General features: G+C 39.4%; 1 protein-coding gene across 1 annotated transcript; it reads left to right on the forward strand.

Moving 5' to 3' along the window:
* The first annotated feature begins 2,199 nt into the window (after positions 1 to 2,199).
* On the forward strand, positions 2,200 to 16,333 carry lmnb1 (lamin B1). The gene is made up of 11 exons (XM_022744585.1): positions 2,200 to 2,729; positions 9,360 to 9,516; positions 9,742 to 9,867; positions 10,064 to 10,234; positions 11,432 to 11,557; positions 13,155 to 13,375; positions 13,508 to 13,736; positions 13,891 to 13,995; positions 14,703 to 14,822; positions 15,095 to 15,205; positions 15,306 to 16,333. Exons 1-11 carry the CDS (start codon positions 2,374 to 2,376, stop codon positions 15,345 to 15,347), a joined length of 1,764 nt encoding a protein of 587 aa, XP_022600306.1. The 5' UTR covers positions 2,200 to 2,373; the 3' UTR covers positions 15,348 to 16,333.
* The last annotated feature ends 1,727 nt before the right edge of the window (positions 16,334 to 18,060 follow it).

Consider the following 18,060-nt stretch of genomic DNA (forward strand, 5'->3'; position numbering starts at 1 on the left):
TCTTTTGCCTGTTCATACTGACTAAATACCATACAAACCAAGGCAACTTTTAAGACTTAAGATTTTTGTCCCATTTGCTTCCAGTTTGTAATGGCCAATTTACTATTTTTAGTTTTCTGGCAATACCATCCTCTTTCCACATGTTGTCGATGCAGCTACAGCAGAGAACATGTCACTATGGCATTGACATTTAAGTCAGCTTTGGGCACAATTCATTTATTTCAATTTACATTTAACACTAATGTTTAAAACTGTGCAACATGTGTGATTCATTCATTTATAGGTAAAATGTGACGCTTGGACCTTCTGCTGGTTTGAGAACAGATTCGTTTGGAATTTTCGAATTTTATTGACTTTTATGGAGAAGTGCCATGTGAAAATATGCAACCAACAAATGTACATGGACCTTACTGATATATATATATCATGCTCAATGCTCTGAGTCTGCAATGGTAAGTACTGCTTCCATTTAATCAGCATCCCACCAAAGTCAATAGAGGTTTCTGAATGTTTGTAACAACAGTTTTCCTACAGAGATTATTAAGGTTTCATTTCAAGACATATTACAATAGTAATGAAAAACAATCCATTTTAATTACATTAGTCATACTTTAACAAGATTTTGAACAGTGTCATTTTCATGTTATTGCTGATAAGGGTTTCAACCATGTGGGAATAATGCACTGCTTACAATCTAACAACACAAATGATAAGTTTCTTGAATTTTGATGGATAACTTTTGAAGAATATTTGAATTTGCTGTTTAAATTAATGCACAAATTTTTTAAGGTGGCACCGTCAGAGAAAACCAGGGTGCTCTGCATGCAATGAGAATCATATGATACTTTAATGCTGTGGTCCTGCGTTCATGTCAAATACTGCGGTGTTACTACTGTGACAATGATAATGCTTAATTTCACTTGCATTTTTTTTTTAATGGTTGGGTTTTCAGCCTGCTATAGTGTGGCTCTATGGATGGCAATGTCAGTGGGTTGTTTTTTTTAAAATAAACTTTTATTGAACAATAGCAAACAAACAGAGTCAGGTGATGACACAAAAATCTGAATTACAGTAACGCAATGGACAAGAATGTTACATTATAACATTAAATAAAGTACAAACATTTCATATCATATAAATTAATATATAATACATTTTACAAGCTTTCCTGTTATAGTGGACCATGTGGATGTACTCCCTATAATCTACTTCAATTATGAAGAAATATGTACAGGATTTGAGAATTTACATTTATTAGTCAGTGTGTTTTTGCCAGCAATAAAATTAAGGATATATAATTCGCTGGCTTTAACAAAATATTATTTAGTAAAAATAATCAAGACAGACAGACAGATAGACAGATAGATAGATAGATAGATAGATAGATAGATAGATAGATAGATAGATAGATAGATAGATAGATAGATAGATAGATAGATAGATAGATAGATTTGTCGATATGTTGAGTGATAAATAGACTGACATCTTGTCAAAATTTGTGAGAGTGGATCCAAAATATGCTGATTTGGGGTACAGTTCATTAACATTAATGACCTTTTTAATTTTTTGTAAAAGAGATATCAATGATCTTAAAAGACACTAGACTAAAGATAAATGTTTTCATCCAATTAACACCAGAAAAGAAATAGATAGAGACTACTGCATTATTACGAATATCACGGTTATTGGACTTTACATGAGCTACCAAACACAATATGTATCAACATTAAACCCTCAACCCAGGATCCTATATATTCTTTATGAATAGGAATGTTCCATATACAATATGAAACCTTACATCAAAAAACCTCTACTACAACAAAAATCTATCATAATAATAAAATAATGTAATTATTGTTGTTATAAAATTGTTTTATATTATTATTATATTATTATTATTATTAATTTGTGGACTATGGATTTGGACTGCCCTCAGCATTCCCAGACTGGACAGTTGGATTCAGCCGTTATGAGAAAAGTCAGGAGGCGCTTGTTTTTACACCGCGACGCACGGTTTCAACAAACGGGTTTATAGGCTTATACGCGGAAACTGACTCCGCCTGCTCGGGAGAATTCGGCATACGTCGGTCAGGTCTCAAGCAAACCCAAAAGTTAAAGTTGAAAGACGCATTGCGTCGAGCTACGCCATTGGCTTGTAGATCCCATCGTAAAATTTTCAATGAGCCGCCATATTAGGAAGCCAAACCCCTCTTTCATTCGGTTAAGAAAAGACAGGATACACTTCCAGGGTAGTTTTCGGAAGTGCCGGTTATTGCTGAGCGCGCGAATCTAAATAGTTAAATCAGTAGAAGCTGTATCCTAGTTTGGTTCTGTCTCTGTCGTTCATACGGGTTATTTACCTCCTCCTCTACAATGGCGACCGCGGCTGCAACTCCGACCGGCCAGAGAAGCACGTGCGGCAGCGGCACACCGCTGAGTCCGACCAGAATAACCAGACTGCAAGAGAAACAACAGCTCCGGGACCTCAATGACCGCCTGGCCACATACATCGACAAGGTCCGCAGTTTGGAGTCTGAAAACGACGTACTCCACCTGCAAATCAGCGAGAAGGAAGAGGTGAGGAGTCGGGAGGTAACCGGACTGAAAGCCCTTTACGAGACAGAGCTAGCCGACGCCAGGAGGTGTTTGGATGACTCCTCCAAGGAGCGGGCCTGGCTGCAGATCGAGCTGGGAAAGATCAAGTCCGAGCATGAGCAGCTTCTACAGAAGTAAGTCTCCAACGGTTTATTTATGCTGTACAGTCTTGCATGCACAGGACCCCCCCATGATTAGCTTAAGTCTGTGTGCTGACTTTGATTTTCGAGCCACTATTGCAACATGACGCACGGAAGTTCATCCCGTGGATTACGTTTCCACGTCGGGTGGGAGCGTCACTCAAACTCGGCCTATTGAAAAGCATTCTTCGTTCGTATTTAATATTTTATTTTATTTTACCGTCCTTTACTCCGTCATGTGGCTCGGTAGAAGGCTCTCTGAGGTTTGATTTAGTTACAACATTTAATATTTATTTTACCACAATGGTGGGTGGGTGTTAACGGCCCGTATTGTTTGTTTTGCTGAAGGGAAATAACTGTCAAACAAAGTCTTTTTTTTTTAATTTTAACTTTGGCTAATCCTAACCATGACTAGTCCTAAATAAATAAACAGAAAACAGTTTATATAGAGAAATGAACCTGTGGTTTAATTAGACTGGACACATGGTGCCTTCAGGGTCTAACGTCAGGATCTGTTCAGAACAAAAGACTCAAACATCAGCGCAAACCTGAGGTGCTTTTGTTATTTCATGATGGAAATGACAACATAGTTTAAAACGTAAAAGTATTATGATGAAATGATTCAGACCTTTAAATAACTTGATTTTAATATCCAAATTGTTTATTGAATGTTTGATGTTTTGTGGTCATTTGTGTGGACATCGCACCTGTATTTACAAACATGAGTGTGTTTGTTTGTTCTCATATCTGCGAGAACCTGACAGCAGCAGCTGTTACTCACAGCTGTTAAAATTCATCAACAGACAATGTGGAGTGAAAGTCTCGTGAATCCTGTGTATTTTGGGTTTTCTTATTTCTATTTAAAATGTTACAAATAGGTAAACAAAAATGTAGTTGTTTTTTTTTTGTAGTTGTTACTACTCACCAAGTAGTGTTGTGCTGACACACTTAAATTGGCTGTATGCAAAACCAAATAAATAATAACAATTATGATAATAACAAAAACCCAGAATATAAGCTTCACAAAGGTGGTATTTTTTAATAGGTGTTTAGTGGGTGGACTTTGCAGTTAATGTGGCTAAAAGGGTCCCAGACCGCCTGCATAGCTGTCTCAACTTGTAATCTGACTTTGGTGCATCTATGGTGCATTTCCACTAGGGCTGCACAATATGCAGAAAAAAATCATATTGCCATTATTTTGGCAGATATTATGATTTCAGTGTGACTGGTCGTTTTTTTCATTTAATTTTCACAGATTATTATTTTTTTTTAAATGATGTGATTTTTGTTGAATCATGTATCAAACAAACATGTTCCTTTATGTCTGGAGAATACGATTTGTTGGCTGGAGCATCTATAACACTATGCACAATAATGCACAACATTTTACCTTTTTATCAAAAAGATTTCAGCTTCTGCATTTCGGTTATTGCACTCTGCTATATTGAGATTTCGACTATATTTCGATTAATTGTGCTGCCCTGATTTCCACCTGGATTTGTTGTTGTGAACTGCCACAGATAACACTCAGCTCATGGGGTGCCTCGGTGGCTCACCTGTTAGAACGCATATCACATGGGCTTAGTTCTAACAGCAGCGGCCATGGGTTTGAATCCAACTCATGGCCCTTTGTTGCATGTTGTCCCCTCTCTCTCTCTCTCTCTCTCCCTGACTTTCCTGTCTGTCTCTCACTTCACTATCTGAATTAAGGTAAAAATGCCCCCAAAAAAAACTTAAGAAAAAGATAAGTCAGTTCATCCAGTCTGAGTTCATGTCAAGTGTAAAAGGGGTCAAAGTTCTTCTTGAAGTGTAATGCAGTGACTAAACATAAAATGAATTCCCATGTTTATTTGACATGTCAGTGATTAATCCACAATTGATTAGTGGCTGTTAATAATTGAATCGATTTTGAAAATATTTTAATCCAGGAGGTGTGGTGTAATTGTCAGAAAATGTACAGTGGTTTGCTGTAGTAAGTGGTTGCCTCTCACTGTTGTCACGTGTTGTCTGACCACCCCCAAGGGATGCACAGATTATAAAAATGAACGCACCTCCTTGTCATCCCACTCTGGCTTTCTGTGCTCATTGTGGCAGTCATGTTGATGAACACTGCAGCATTAAGTAAAGAATTACTTTAGCTAGTAGTCAGAGGCTCATGCTAATCTTCAACAGAAGCAGTGAGCAGCTGCTTGGTTCATGCAGGCTGGGAGCTGAGTATTGGACAGCACAGAGCACTGCTGTAGCCACAGTAGAATAATTAAATGTGCTTTAAATATGGTCGACACAGAAGTAATGACCTGTATAAGCGACGTGCTTTGACTATAGATGAATTTACCAGTGGCAGTAAATCTTAAAAGAAGCTGGTGTGACACTATTTGTGCGTCTTTGGGACATCTGTCCCAGCTGAGCAGCTGTTTCTAGCAGCTGCACTAACGTTAGCTACAGCGAACAATGCACAAGTCATTGGGGAAACCTATATCATGTTTACACAACCAGTAACATTGTTTTCGCATTGAAACTGCCTGTCACTGGTTTGGTTTAGTTATGGAGTAATGAGCTATGTTTACAGACTCATAAAGCAACAATCTGAGATGTCACTGATGGCATCACCTTATATGTGATGTTAGGGTCTTCACACCAGCTCCTTCAATAACTTCAGCTGGTAACCCACTTCCTTGGGTCCTCAGCAACACGCCCACCAAGTGTGAAGTGGATTGGATGAGCAGTTGTTGAGAAGGTTAAAGTGCAGAGTCTGGTCTAGACCTGCTCTATCTGAAAAGTGCCTTGAGATATAAACTATATAAATAAAAACTGACTTGACTTGACAGAAAGGCAGAAAGAGATTTCTCCTTTTTGTTCCAGGTTATTTCCTGTTGAAGGCCACAGCTCCTTTTGATAAAGGCCAATGGGTCAGACTTTGAATTGTTACACATGTCCAACAGGTTCAGTCTGATCTGATGTTTGTTACCCAGCGAAGCCTGGAAGCTGTGCAGTGCCGTTTGCTCTGAATAGTGTTGAACAGGAAGTGGAAGCTCAGCTATTTTAAATGAAGTCATTATTTTGTATTTTTATTTGATTAAAGTAACTTGGTGTTTAATCTGTTCTCTAAATTCTAATCAGCTGTGATGGTGAACGTAGGTCAGTGGTTAATGGAAAAAGACCACTGTCTATTAATTGTGTCTGTCCATTAACTGTATTATATTTTTAATGTGGTCTACTATCAATTAAGGAAATTTCTTAAAATTTGCAGTGTAATAATGTATTTTCTCATCATGAGGGGTCAGCAGTGATTTCTTCAATGTGCTGATTTTGTCTGATCAGTGATTTTAAATTGTCAGTTGGTTGTAGGGCTGAACAATAATCGAAATATTATGAAACCTGCAATATGACCTGTGCAGTATCCAAATCACAGCAGCTGATAAAGATACAAACAACCATAAATGACGCATTGAGGTGCTTCAGACCAGGCTATAAATCATACCTTAAACGCACAGGACCTCCTCATGATTAGCTGAAGTCTGTCTGCTGACTTTGATTTTTGAGCCACTATTGCAACATGATGCACAGAGGTTCAGCCCGGGGACTCAAACTCGGCTTATTGAAAAGCGCTCTTCATTTGTATTTGATGTTTGACATTATAAATCATATTCTCCAGACGTAAAAAACTTGGTTGTTTGGTTCAAGCCCCAAAAACCATCATTTTTATATATTTTTTTCACTGAAAATGCAAAAATGATCATTCACACTGAAATTGTGACTCGTATGGCAATCAGAATATTTCCCTAAATAATGTTCGACTTGGTTGGTCAAATGTGTCACCAGTTTTTTAGACTGATCATTTCATCAATAGTAAAGAGTAACCACATTAGCGCCCTCCTTAACTGTCTTCTTAATGTGTTTCTGGTCAAATCTTGTGGTTCATATTGAAGTCAGTTATTTATATGCTCTCTGAAACATCTTGGCATGTTGTTCTTGGCTGAACAGGAAATGCTGGTAATGACTGTAATACTAATCTGATGCTTTCTGATGAAGCTGGATGATAACTTATGGTCTGTAGAGAAGTATATCAGGCGGTTGTAGTGTCAGGTGGTTGTAGTGGTTGTAGTGCAGCATCAGGTAGATGTAGTGGTTGTAGTGTCAGGTGTGGTCTTACTGAGACTGTCCCTGTGAAAGAGCCCTGTGGGCCTGTGGTGTGTTTCTCAGTAGAATGTGAAAAAGCAGACATACCACACCACATTCCAGTCATAGTTTATCCACTTTAGTGGCCTTCTCATCCACCCTTCATAAATTCGAGGCAGACCGTGTGGAAATAACTGGCCTCTGTCTCAGCAGAGCTGCTCCAACAGACACTGAAACCCACTCAGTGAGTCCCGTGGTCACACAGTGAACCCAGGTCAGAGTTAGGAAACAGTCCTACATTTATTTTATTTTTTTAAAATATGAGATCTGTGGCTCTTGTCGTATCTTTGCCTATTTTTTTTAAATATCAACGTATTCAGGAAATAAAAGACTTTTATGTGCACTTACATGACATAAATAAGCTCTTCTTCTAATTTACAGCTCATCTGTGTTTCTCCTCTTCTTCTGTGTTGACCCTCTGTGGCCAGCAGAGGGCCCTGTTTCCTGCAGACCGGGCTGATCATGATCAACCAGCAGCAGGAACCACTCTAAACTTTTGACCCACAAAATACACAAAAGTACTTGAAAATGGAGTACCACACGTTTTAAAGTGTGTCATGCCAAAAAGAGGAGGGGCAGTTAAACTAATGAAACAGCCCTGTAATAAATCCTGGCTTCATGAGTTTGAATGCTGAGCTTTGTCTGGGATGTGTTGACACTCATCTTAGAGGCTGTAGTTTGTGTTTATGTTGAAAAGTGTTCCTAATATTTGTGAGTGGAGTGAATTGTCTGCCTGTTCTGCCTTCATGGTTATATTTATTTTATAAATCATTTATTGTCGCACTACTTCTGTCCTGCTCTCTGCTCTGTGGGAGAGGTGGGGCTGCAGGTACACAGTGTGCGCGCACACACACACACACACACACACACACACACACACACACACACACACACACACACACACACACACACACACACACACACACACACAGAGAGAGAGCAAACAGCAGGAAACATAACTGAAGATTACTGCTGTTGACGTTACTATCACTGAACTTTGCTTTAAGGGCAATAAAAACTAAAAGGCCAATACAAACTTTATCCAACCACCTGTTCAAACCAGAACAATCAATGCACATCCTGTTCTGAATTTATTTTTTTTTAAATAGTACAAGTAGGGGTGGGCGATATGGCAAAAATATCATATCACGATTTTTTAAAAATAAAATCACGATTTCGATTTTATCACGATCTTAAATTGGAAAAAGAAAAACAGACAATTTAGACCAAAGAACCTTTCTTAACAGATTTTATTTCAAATCGTCGCAGTTTTGCCTGCATGTGCAAACAACGTAAAGTTTAAGGTAAACAACAACAACAGTCTGGTTCGTCGTGTTACCACCCGACGTGCGAACGGTTTCTGTGCAAACTTTGCAAATTACATTTGCTTGCGCTTGATCAGTTGCGGAAAATCCAAACCAATTCCATATAATGGAGGTGGAATTTTTTTAGCGACCGACTCCGTTTGGCTTTCAGCCATCGCTCTCCATGTGCTACCGCTACACACACAAACAAGGAGGCGGGTAGGAAAGCGCATCACTGCCCGTAATTCGCTATGATTGGTCGGTCAGGTTGACGACGTCAATACGTCTGGTGCGTCGGTGCATCAGCATAGAACTGCAATTTATAGAATGTGCCCTAGACGATCCCACGATCTCTGCAGTTTGAAAGATCGTCTTCACGTTGTAATCCTTCACGATCTAAAATCGTCATATCGCCCACCCCTAAGTACAAGTAATAGTGTGAGCTGGATCAATAAGTGTATGGATAGAGATAAAGATAAAATCAGCTGGTTACTGTCTGACTTTGGCAGGATGAGCACATCACAGTTCAAGCCCCTTCACTCTGAGTCTTGTTTAACCAGTGTTATTTTGTGATGATTATTTTTTACGGCGCACAGTGCGATCAGTCACAAACATATGAAGGATTACTTCATGTGTAAGTGTCTGTTCATTAGTAGACAGAGCTTTTTAATATCTTTTATCCTTGTAGCTGATAAAAACTCTCATGAAGTCATTAAGTCGTCTGCTGCTGCCCGAGAATTTACACTACAATATGTGTTTGAGAAAATGTCTAACCCAGAATCTGGGATTATTGATTATTGAGTGTCATTTAGATTTTGGAGGAGGAAAATTAATCATTTAGGTTAATTGACTATTGATAAAGTAGTCGATAGATTAATCGTTAGAAAGAATATAGAAATAGTCATTAGTGGCAGCTCTTCTCGTTAAAATCTTAATGATACCCATCTCTAGTGGACGAATCTGTAACCACTACTACAAGGGCAGTGACTGTACACATGACACACGACTATGTCCATGTGTGCGTCTGCAAGGGAGCCTGATTGAGGCCCGAGGTCCCTGCTGACGATTGGGTTTTAACTCTCACCACCATCACACACTGTCATCCACATACACTCACCAAACCTCACCTCCCTCCTTCCAGCTATAACAAGAAGGATTCGGACGCAGCAGGAGCTCAGGCCAGGGTGAAGGACTTGGAGGCTCAGCTGAACTCTAAAGATGCCATCCTGGCAACAGCACTGTCCGAGAAGAGGGGCCTGGAGGCCAGACTGGCTGACCTGCAGGAGCAGTTGCAGGAGGTACAGCTGCTGTCACATGATGTGATGAGGCTGGGCAGATGTTTTTCCTCTTTAAATGATCTTTTCAACATTAATGACAGATGCAGCGAGTGATTGTGCTTAAATTACAGAAACACAGGTGTAGTAAATATTGTACTTTTATTCTGAATCTTGTACTTGTACTTTGCTTGTCAGGTCTATGTGAACTTATTTTCAAAGCGCTTCTTGTTTTGTGTGTGTTATCAGCTGGATACAGGTCTTGCTCAGGCCAAGAAGCACCTTTCAGATGAGATGCTGCTACGTGTTGACTTGGAAAACCGCTGCCAGAGTCTGACTGAGGACATGGATTTCCGTAAGAGCATGCATGAGGAGGTGAGAGTTTTATTTTATTAAGTAAAAGTAGACAAGATTCTGGTGCCGAGGGTCCAGACTGATAAAACACAATCAAAAGAGAAGTAAAGGATACATTTAAAAAATGAGATAAAAAGGGTCAAGTTGACTTGAGTTAATGAGGACAGGATCAGACCTGAGAACAGTGTCTATGTGCTGACTGTTTGCTGTGCTACAGGAAGTGAAGGAGGCCCGGCACCGCTACGAGAGCCGCCTGGTTGAGGTGGACTCTGGACGGAAAGAGGAGTATGAATATAAACTGACTCAGGCTCTTGCTGACATGAGGGCTCAGAATGAGGAGCAGATAAAGATCTACAAGGACAACATGGAGAGCACCTACCTGACCAAAGTATGTGCACACACACACACACACACACACACACACACACACACACACACACACACACAAACTTATGAGACATGAGTTGTCTAACAGCCAAGATGAGTAATTACATGACCATGGTATAAAGTGTAATTGCTGTATGTCCAAAGCATAATGTGGACAGTCAAACAGTACACCCATACCGCATGTGATTCCAACACCACAGGCATGGTGGTGCTGCTGTTACAGCCTCCAGTCTTTTCCACCAGATGCTAGGGATTTGGCAAACACCAGACAGGGAAAATGGTTCCACATCAAAAAAGCATGTAGACAGAGCCACAACTGAGAATACTACTCAGTATTCATGATGCCAGTTATTCTCCACTGTTCAGATGCACCTCTGTCTACCTGGTGCTAAGATGCAAATGTATCTGAAGCAGCACGTGTTAATGCAGCTGATGTTTCTGTTCGCCACCGTTTTTAAACTCTTTGTGTTTACATTATTAAATGACATGTTTGTATTCAATTTACTAATTAACTCCCTCTTCTTCTCATTGTTCTCGTATGTAACTTTATGTATTTTGTTCTGTATAAGGGAACCCTTAGAGCAGATGACACTGGTGTCTCTTTCACTGTTGCTCACTCATGGCACCAGGGAAAATGTGACAGTAAATGTGATGTGAACTGACTTGTTTTGCCAATACATGTGTGAAGTTGTGGTTTGATGCACTTCAGACACTTTTGCATCACACCATGTTTTGAAAAATGGTGTTTTATTGTTTTGCTGTCTTGGGATTAAGGATTAAGGATTTTTTGTCACAGCATGTTCTTTTTTCTTTTTACTTTTTTATTCAACTTCTTGGTAGAATAATATGTGATTTAGTTGTTTGATCCATTAAAACATGAAGAAGAAGGAAACATCAGGACAGGATCAGAAGTGAAGATTATTTTTTGGCAGCAGTCAAACCATCAGAAAAACACAGGTGGACCCTACCATTAATTATAATTAAATTATCCTCATACACAGTATGTAAGTAAGCAGCCAAGTGAAACTGTAAGTACACTAAGAGCCAAACAACAGGTCACTAACTTTACAACATACCAAGCAACACGTAACTGACTTCCTGCTTGTCAGGAAGTGACTGACTCTGCTTGGTTCCTCTTTGAGAGTGTGATGAGAAGGAAACCGTGTTGATGTTTCTGACTCGAATCATCTGTCTCCAGCTGGAGGACCTGCGTCGTCTGTCCGAGATGAACGGAGCATCAGCCAACATGGCCCGAGAGGAGCTCAGAGAGTCCAGCCTGAGGATCGAGAACCTGAGCGGGCAGCTGGCAGGACTGCAGAAAGAGGTGGACGTTTATCTTACTCATTCACTTTTTATTTTCTAACTAAATTAGAGTTAGTTTGAAAAGAAGCATTATGTCGCAGTGACCTAAACAAAAACATCCAACTGAATCCTATGAAGATAAACCCTTCATCATATTAGTCATGTTGGAGTTTCCAGATTCTATGAGCTTTACCTGTTCTCCCATTAAAAATAATGAAACATGACATATCCCTATTAAAGCAGACTGTAGCTCTGGTGGAACATGTCACTTCAGGTGCTGTTAAGACATGATGTATAATACAGGAAGTCCAGTTCAAGTTTTTACAACTGCGCAAATATCCAGGTAAAGTGTTGTTGGTGTATAGACAGGCTGCTTCACGCAAAATACTTTCTCTGTGAAAACGTGTGACAACACCCTGTGTTTTTTTTTTTGTTTTTTGTTTTTTTTAAATCAATCTAATTCCCACCTTTTATAAAATACTGGGTCCATCATTCACATACTGAAGAGTCGAAGGATAAGTGTCACATGTCTAGATCAGATCTTATGTTCAAAACATTTGTTCAGTGACTGAGAATTTACACAAATGTTACAGAAAAACGTAGGTCAACAAATACACAAGCTGTAATCTTCTTGAGTGATGCTTCACATAACATCATGGTTATAGTGACCAGAATGATCATGGTGAAATGATTTCAGCATGTTTCAGCAAGATCACAATAATACTGATAACCAATTTTTACAGTGAAAACCACAAAATAAAATGAGCAGCACTTTGCACTCTGTTTGCATAAACCAATACCACATGAAAACAATATCACATGTGCATTAAAGATGGCGCCATGTGGCCATGAGGGGTAACTGCACTGTGCACACTGCAGATAAGAAAATGGTCCCCAAAGACTTTTCTTCAAATGCTATGAGATCTAGTCTTCTGGTGTCACCTGACCAGACGAGCTTATGAGGCTTGGGCTGTAGACATGTTCATGTTTCTCCGACTGTCAAACTACGGCACAGAAAATGACAAACTAAAATAACGAACTAAGACAACTCTTCTCTGATACTTAGACATGAAAGCTCATTTAATTTTCAAGATTCAGCATCCAGAAGACTCAGAGTCTCAAGAGCAGAACTGCTCATTTTCATAAATGAGGGCCCTTACCTCTTACAGTGTTGTGGATTTATATTGTATTTTTTTGTCTTTCATGAACACAGACCAGACAGACAAATCCAATCAATGTTGCATTGAAATGGCAATACATTATTGAATCTTGAATCTTTGTTATTTATATAATAAACACGTTATCATCCATCGCGATGTTTGTTTAGACATCGTCATGTGCCAAGTCGGTAGACATCGCCCTATTGCTCACTGACATTGAAATGCCCCCTGATGTAATAGAAACTGTTTATGCCAAATCATTTTGAAAGAGCAACAGCCAAGGGATAAAGTCCAACATTTAGCCGACCAATGGCGTAACTATCACTCACTCATTCAGTCACAGACAATGGGATGTATTCCTGGACTGTGGCCAGTCCAGCCAATAAAATATGATAATGTGTTTGTTTGGTCTGTGACATCATCACCATCTAACTCTCTGACATCCTCGTCTTATCTCAGACTCGTGGTTGGCGTGATCGTATAGCAGAGCTGGAGGCAGCGCTGGCTCAGGAGAAAGACATGAGCCGTAAGCTGCTGGCAGACAAAGACCGGGAGGTGGCCGAGATCCAGGCCAAGATGCAGCAGCAGCTGAATGAATACGAACAGCTGCTGGATGTTAAACTGGCTCTGGACATGGAGATCAATGCTTACCGTAAACTTCTGGAGGGAGAAGAAGAGAGGTGAGCACCCACAAAGTGTATAAAATCTGGCTACAATTTACTACTCCTGTCTGTGTCAATAGTTTTCCATCTCAAATGATTGTATGTATGGGTCAGCATCCAACTGTCCAACTGTGGTGTTTCCTCCCCCAGACTGAACCTGTCTCCCAGTCCTTCGTCCCGCGTCATGGTGTCCCGAGCCTCATCCAGCAGCCGCAGTGTGCAGACCACCCGGGGAAAGAGAAAGCGTGTTGACGTGGAGGAACAGGAAGCCAGCAGCTCGGTGTCCATCGCTCACTCTGCCTCGGCCACAGGACCCATCTGCATCGACGAGATCGACACCGACGGCAAGTTCATCAGCCTCCAAAACAGTGGAGACGAGGTGAGACCTGCTTTTAGATCTTACATGTATCTTGGTAGGTTCATGTTTGTGTACAATAAATGTCACAGCTGAAAATCTTTTATTTTGACAGTCGTTATAACTGTAGTGAATTAGACCTTTTTCTCGTTATTGTGTCAATGGTTGTGTGTCTCAGGACCAGGCCATGGTGGGTTATGAGATGATTAAGACGACTGGAGATGCCACAACCACCTACAAGTTCACACCCAAGTACATCCTGAAAGCCGGACAGAAAGTCACAGTAAGAGTTTGTCGCTTTCAGCTGAACATGTTCAGGAGTTTAGAAAAGAGTATGCTAAGGAATCATGTTTTTAAATTCAACAGATGGCCAAAACCAGTGACTGTTGGGAGACAGTTAAATAGGTGGGGTACCACTTTACTATAAGCCTACCCTGATAAAGGATTTATAAATGGTTTATAATTAGGTTATTCATTCGGTTGTTAACACTTAATAAATCATAAACAATTATTAACATGTTATAACACATACATTTTCATACATTGATGCAGCTCACTATTTGGCAAGATCAAGTTAATGCTCACTCTTTAATCTTACTAAAGTTATGACCATTTATAACTGGTAAAAAGGAGCCTTATTGTAAAGTATGAAACACATCATCCTTTACAGGTTGGAGATAAAGAAAATGTATCAGCAGTGCCAGTGCAACTTCCTTTATGCAAATGTAGTTTAAAATTACAACATGATGTGTGAAAAGAAGTTCTATCTATAGGTAATGTAAAGATAGGGGGTGCCGTCACAACACAAACCAATAACGTGAGATATGAATTTCTCCCTTTGGGGTGATGTTTTCTGTCTGATTCTTAACCTTTTAGCAAAGTGTCAGGGAGATATAGTTCCTGCTGTTTGTCACTTAATCTGTGTTCTGTCATAAATATGAAGATGACTTTCGGGGTTGGTTGAACCCTAACGTACCTGTGTGTGTGCAGGTGTGGGCCTCTGATGCCGGTGTGAGCTCAAAACCTCCCACAGACCTGGTTTGGAAGAACCAGTCCTCCTGGGGTTCAGGGGAGGACGTCCATGTGGTGCTGACCAACCCCCAGGGAGAAGTAAGACCTTATGATTTATTTTCTTTCTTTTATAATGATTATGTTACTTTTGCAATGTGGCAAAATAAAGTTTTGAAAATGTGGTGGCATTTTTGTCAAGTGTACATACATAATGAGAATAGCTCAGGGAAATATCTGGCTCCGGGGCCCTTAGCTTTCCGGAAATGTGGCCCCCTGAACAACATAGTTGAAAAGCCTTGGGCTAGGGAATGCATTACTTTAATGAGTGACACCCCCCACCCCTCTGAAACAAGTCTTTGTGTGTGTGGCAGGAAGTGGCAAAGAGAACCACGTCATACAAGACAGCAATAGAAGAAGAGCAAGGTGAGGAGGAGGATGATAACGGAGTGGAGGCCATCGAGGAAGACCTCTTCCACCAGCAGGTGAGACCTAGAGGTCCACATTCATGGGAAAACACTTGTTGGTGTCTTGCAAATAAGTTTGTCTCCTCACATGTCTGGTACCTTGAATGTTTCTGTGCAGGGAGACGCTCGCGCTGCCAAAAGAGGCTGCTCCATCATGTGAGCTCACTGCACCAACCAGCCATCATCACCTCCTCCTCTGAGCCCAGCCAGTCTGCTGCCAACTGTAATACTAGAACTATTTTTCTATCTTTTGTAGTGGATTTCAATAAAATGTTTGGATTTTATTTTATCTTTTTATTTCTCATAAAAATATAAGACAGCTTTTGGTAGATGTATTTTTATCTGATAAACCAAAATAACCTGGTTATTGAAAAAAGTTTGTATTTGTAGCTCAGAACCTTTTGACCCTTTTTAAACTGCAGCATGAAGCTGAACTCAAGGACAGACTGTGTCTTTAAGAAAACGAGTCATGTACTGTGTCATTTTTAAAATAGATTTTAATTTTGTTATTTTATTTTATATTTGATCTTCATTTTATTGTTGACTTAAGGCCTTTAAATTACACAGTGTGTCAGTTGTTAGTTTAGGTCCTGGGCTGGTTTAGATCTGTTTTTCATATGGAGAGAAAATAAACACTGAAAGCACAAGTACACTAAAACCTCCACAGTAAGAGGAGGTGATGTAATACATTACTTCCTCCAGTCAGCCTGGACCTTGAGTGGACATAATGTCAGCATCACATGATCTGGAAATCTCTGCGTTTTCTTTAAGTATCTTTAAAAAAAAAAAAAAAAACTGAAATACCATGATTGTATTTATGATGAAGTCAGAGGACAGTTGATGTCTGATCTGGGGACACTACAGAAAATGGACTGAAAGCCTCCATCAATGTTCACCAGTAAATCTCATTTTTATATGAATGAAAACTTGTGCCATCAGGATAATTTGACAGGTGTTATAATCACAGGGTCTTTAATGTGAGGGCAGCAAACATGAGTTTCTCTCCGCTGACTTTAACTAAGCGTTGCACCACTAATTAAGAAGTATTGATTGTATTCTTGACTTTTGATATTTGAAGTGTTTGAAGTTCTTTTTGTGTTTGTGTATCACTATGCATGCTATGGCTGTAATCTTCATAGTTGAATGATTAAATGTTTTCTTGTACTTGTGTTTTACTTTTTTTGTTCATCAATCAGGAAGTCAGTAAAATGAATAATGATGCTAGTCAAGGCATTAGTAACATCTCAAAACTACAGAGATATGATGTTATTTTTATTTGAGGAGCAGCGTTAATTAATATGAACAAAAGAACATTGGGCCTCATTCACCAATATTTTAAGTACTTACTTAAATTCTTTGTTCTTAAGAAAACTGTCAGATTCATGACCGTGTTCTTAAACCGCAGAATTGTGCACACCTGTGTTCTTAGATTGATGAATGCCACTCATTGTAAATTGAAAGTGTGCGCCAGTTGGCCCTAATTAGCAGAGGTAAACACCCGAAAACGCCCTTAAAAGGGCGTGAGACTGAAGGGTCGTGTGCAGACACAGACAGAAGTCATAAAGAGTTACCATAAGGGAAAGTTGAGAAAATGCCAAAACGAAAATCCAAAGACAAATCACCGGAATCAAAACGTAAAAGGAACTCTAGTAGTTCTGAAGTGGAGGGACTGCTGCAGGAAGTCAGATGCAAACGAGGGGTTTAGTGTTAATGTAGCATTCATTTATTTTAAAGACCATAATGCTTTGTAAAATAAGAGCTTTTTGTTTTTTTTTTTTAAACAGTATTATACAACTGTAGAACAGAAGAAAATGCAATAACCACTTATTTTGCCCAAACATGTCAGCACTCAAATGTGCATAAGAATACTCGAGTGTGCGAAGATTCTGTTCTCACCTAAGAACAAATTGCAAATAAGAAAACATTGGTGAATGTCAGAATCTTCATAAAAAGTGGGTTTGATGAAGAAATTTCTTCTTAAGAATGGTTGGTGAATGAGGTCCTTTGTGCAGTCACAGTAAAATAGTTATAATCCGATGAGATCTCCAATATAAAATTTATTTAATTAATAAATTTAACAATATGTTCTTGTTTTTCAGTCAATGTGGACAAGCTCCAATAAAACCTGGCCTCACTGCATGTTTGAAGGAGATGACAGGGTCCACACATCCAAAGCAAGAGAATGTGCAGCAGGTTCAAATGACTGCAATTAGAGTTTTTGTGAGGAGAATGAATTATCTAGACCAGTGGTTCCCAACCTCTCATGGCCCGCTTAAAAATCTCAAATGTTGGTGGCCACATTCGACCCCGTAACAATATGGGGGCCAATACGTTCTCAGAGTATTTTTAATTTTAATGATAACGGCTGAACATTCAGGACTGAACTGAAAGAAGGTGGAGAGATCATTTGTCAATTTACCATCTGTTTTTTAACTATCTTTCCTTATAATTCTTCCTGTCGCTAATCGCCTGTCTACTTTGATACTCCAGTTGTTGCCAAGGATGTAATCTGCACGGCGGCAGTGGTCTGGTCAGCAGCAACATGAAAGTTTACATCATTGTCTTATCACAGTGATGGGTCTTTGTCAAGAAAACAAAACAATGAAAGTTTTTCAACATTTTTTGTGTTTTTAAAGATAATTTTTTAAAGATAATTTTGTTTTAGAAACAAGTATTTTTACTTGTTTTCACCAAAATTGTTCTGTTTTGCAAATGATTTGTTGGCCCAATTGCAATACTTTCACAGCCCACCAGTGGGTCCCCTCCCACAGGTTGGAAACCACTGATTTATAATCTCTGACGGTGTTGAAGTATACAGCTAAAAGTCATAATCATAGCATTAATCAACAGGAAACTTTGCAAAAAAACCCATG

The sequence above is a fragment of the Seriola dumerili genome, unplaced genomic scaffold (genome assembly GCF_002260705.1).
Source record: "Seriola dumerili isolate Sdu_G_001 unplaced genomic scaffold, Sdu_1.0 BDQW01000081.1, whole genome shotgun sequence".
In the NCBI taxonomy this organism is placed as follows: domain Eukaryota; kingdom Metazoa; phylum Chordata; class Actinopteri; order Carangiformes; family Carangidae; genus Seriola; species Seriola dumerili.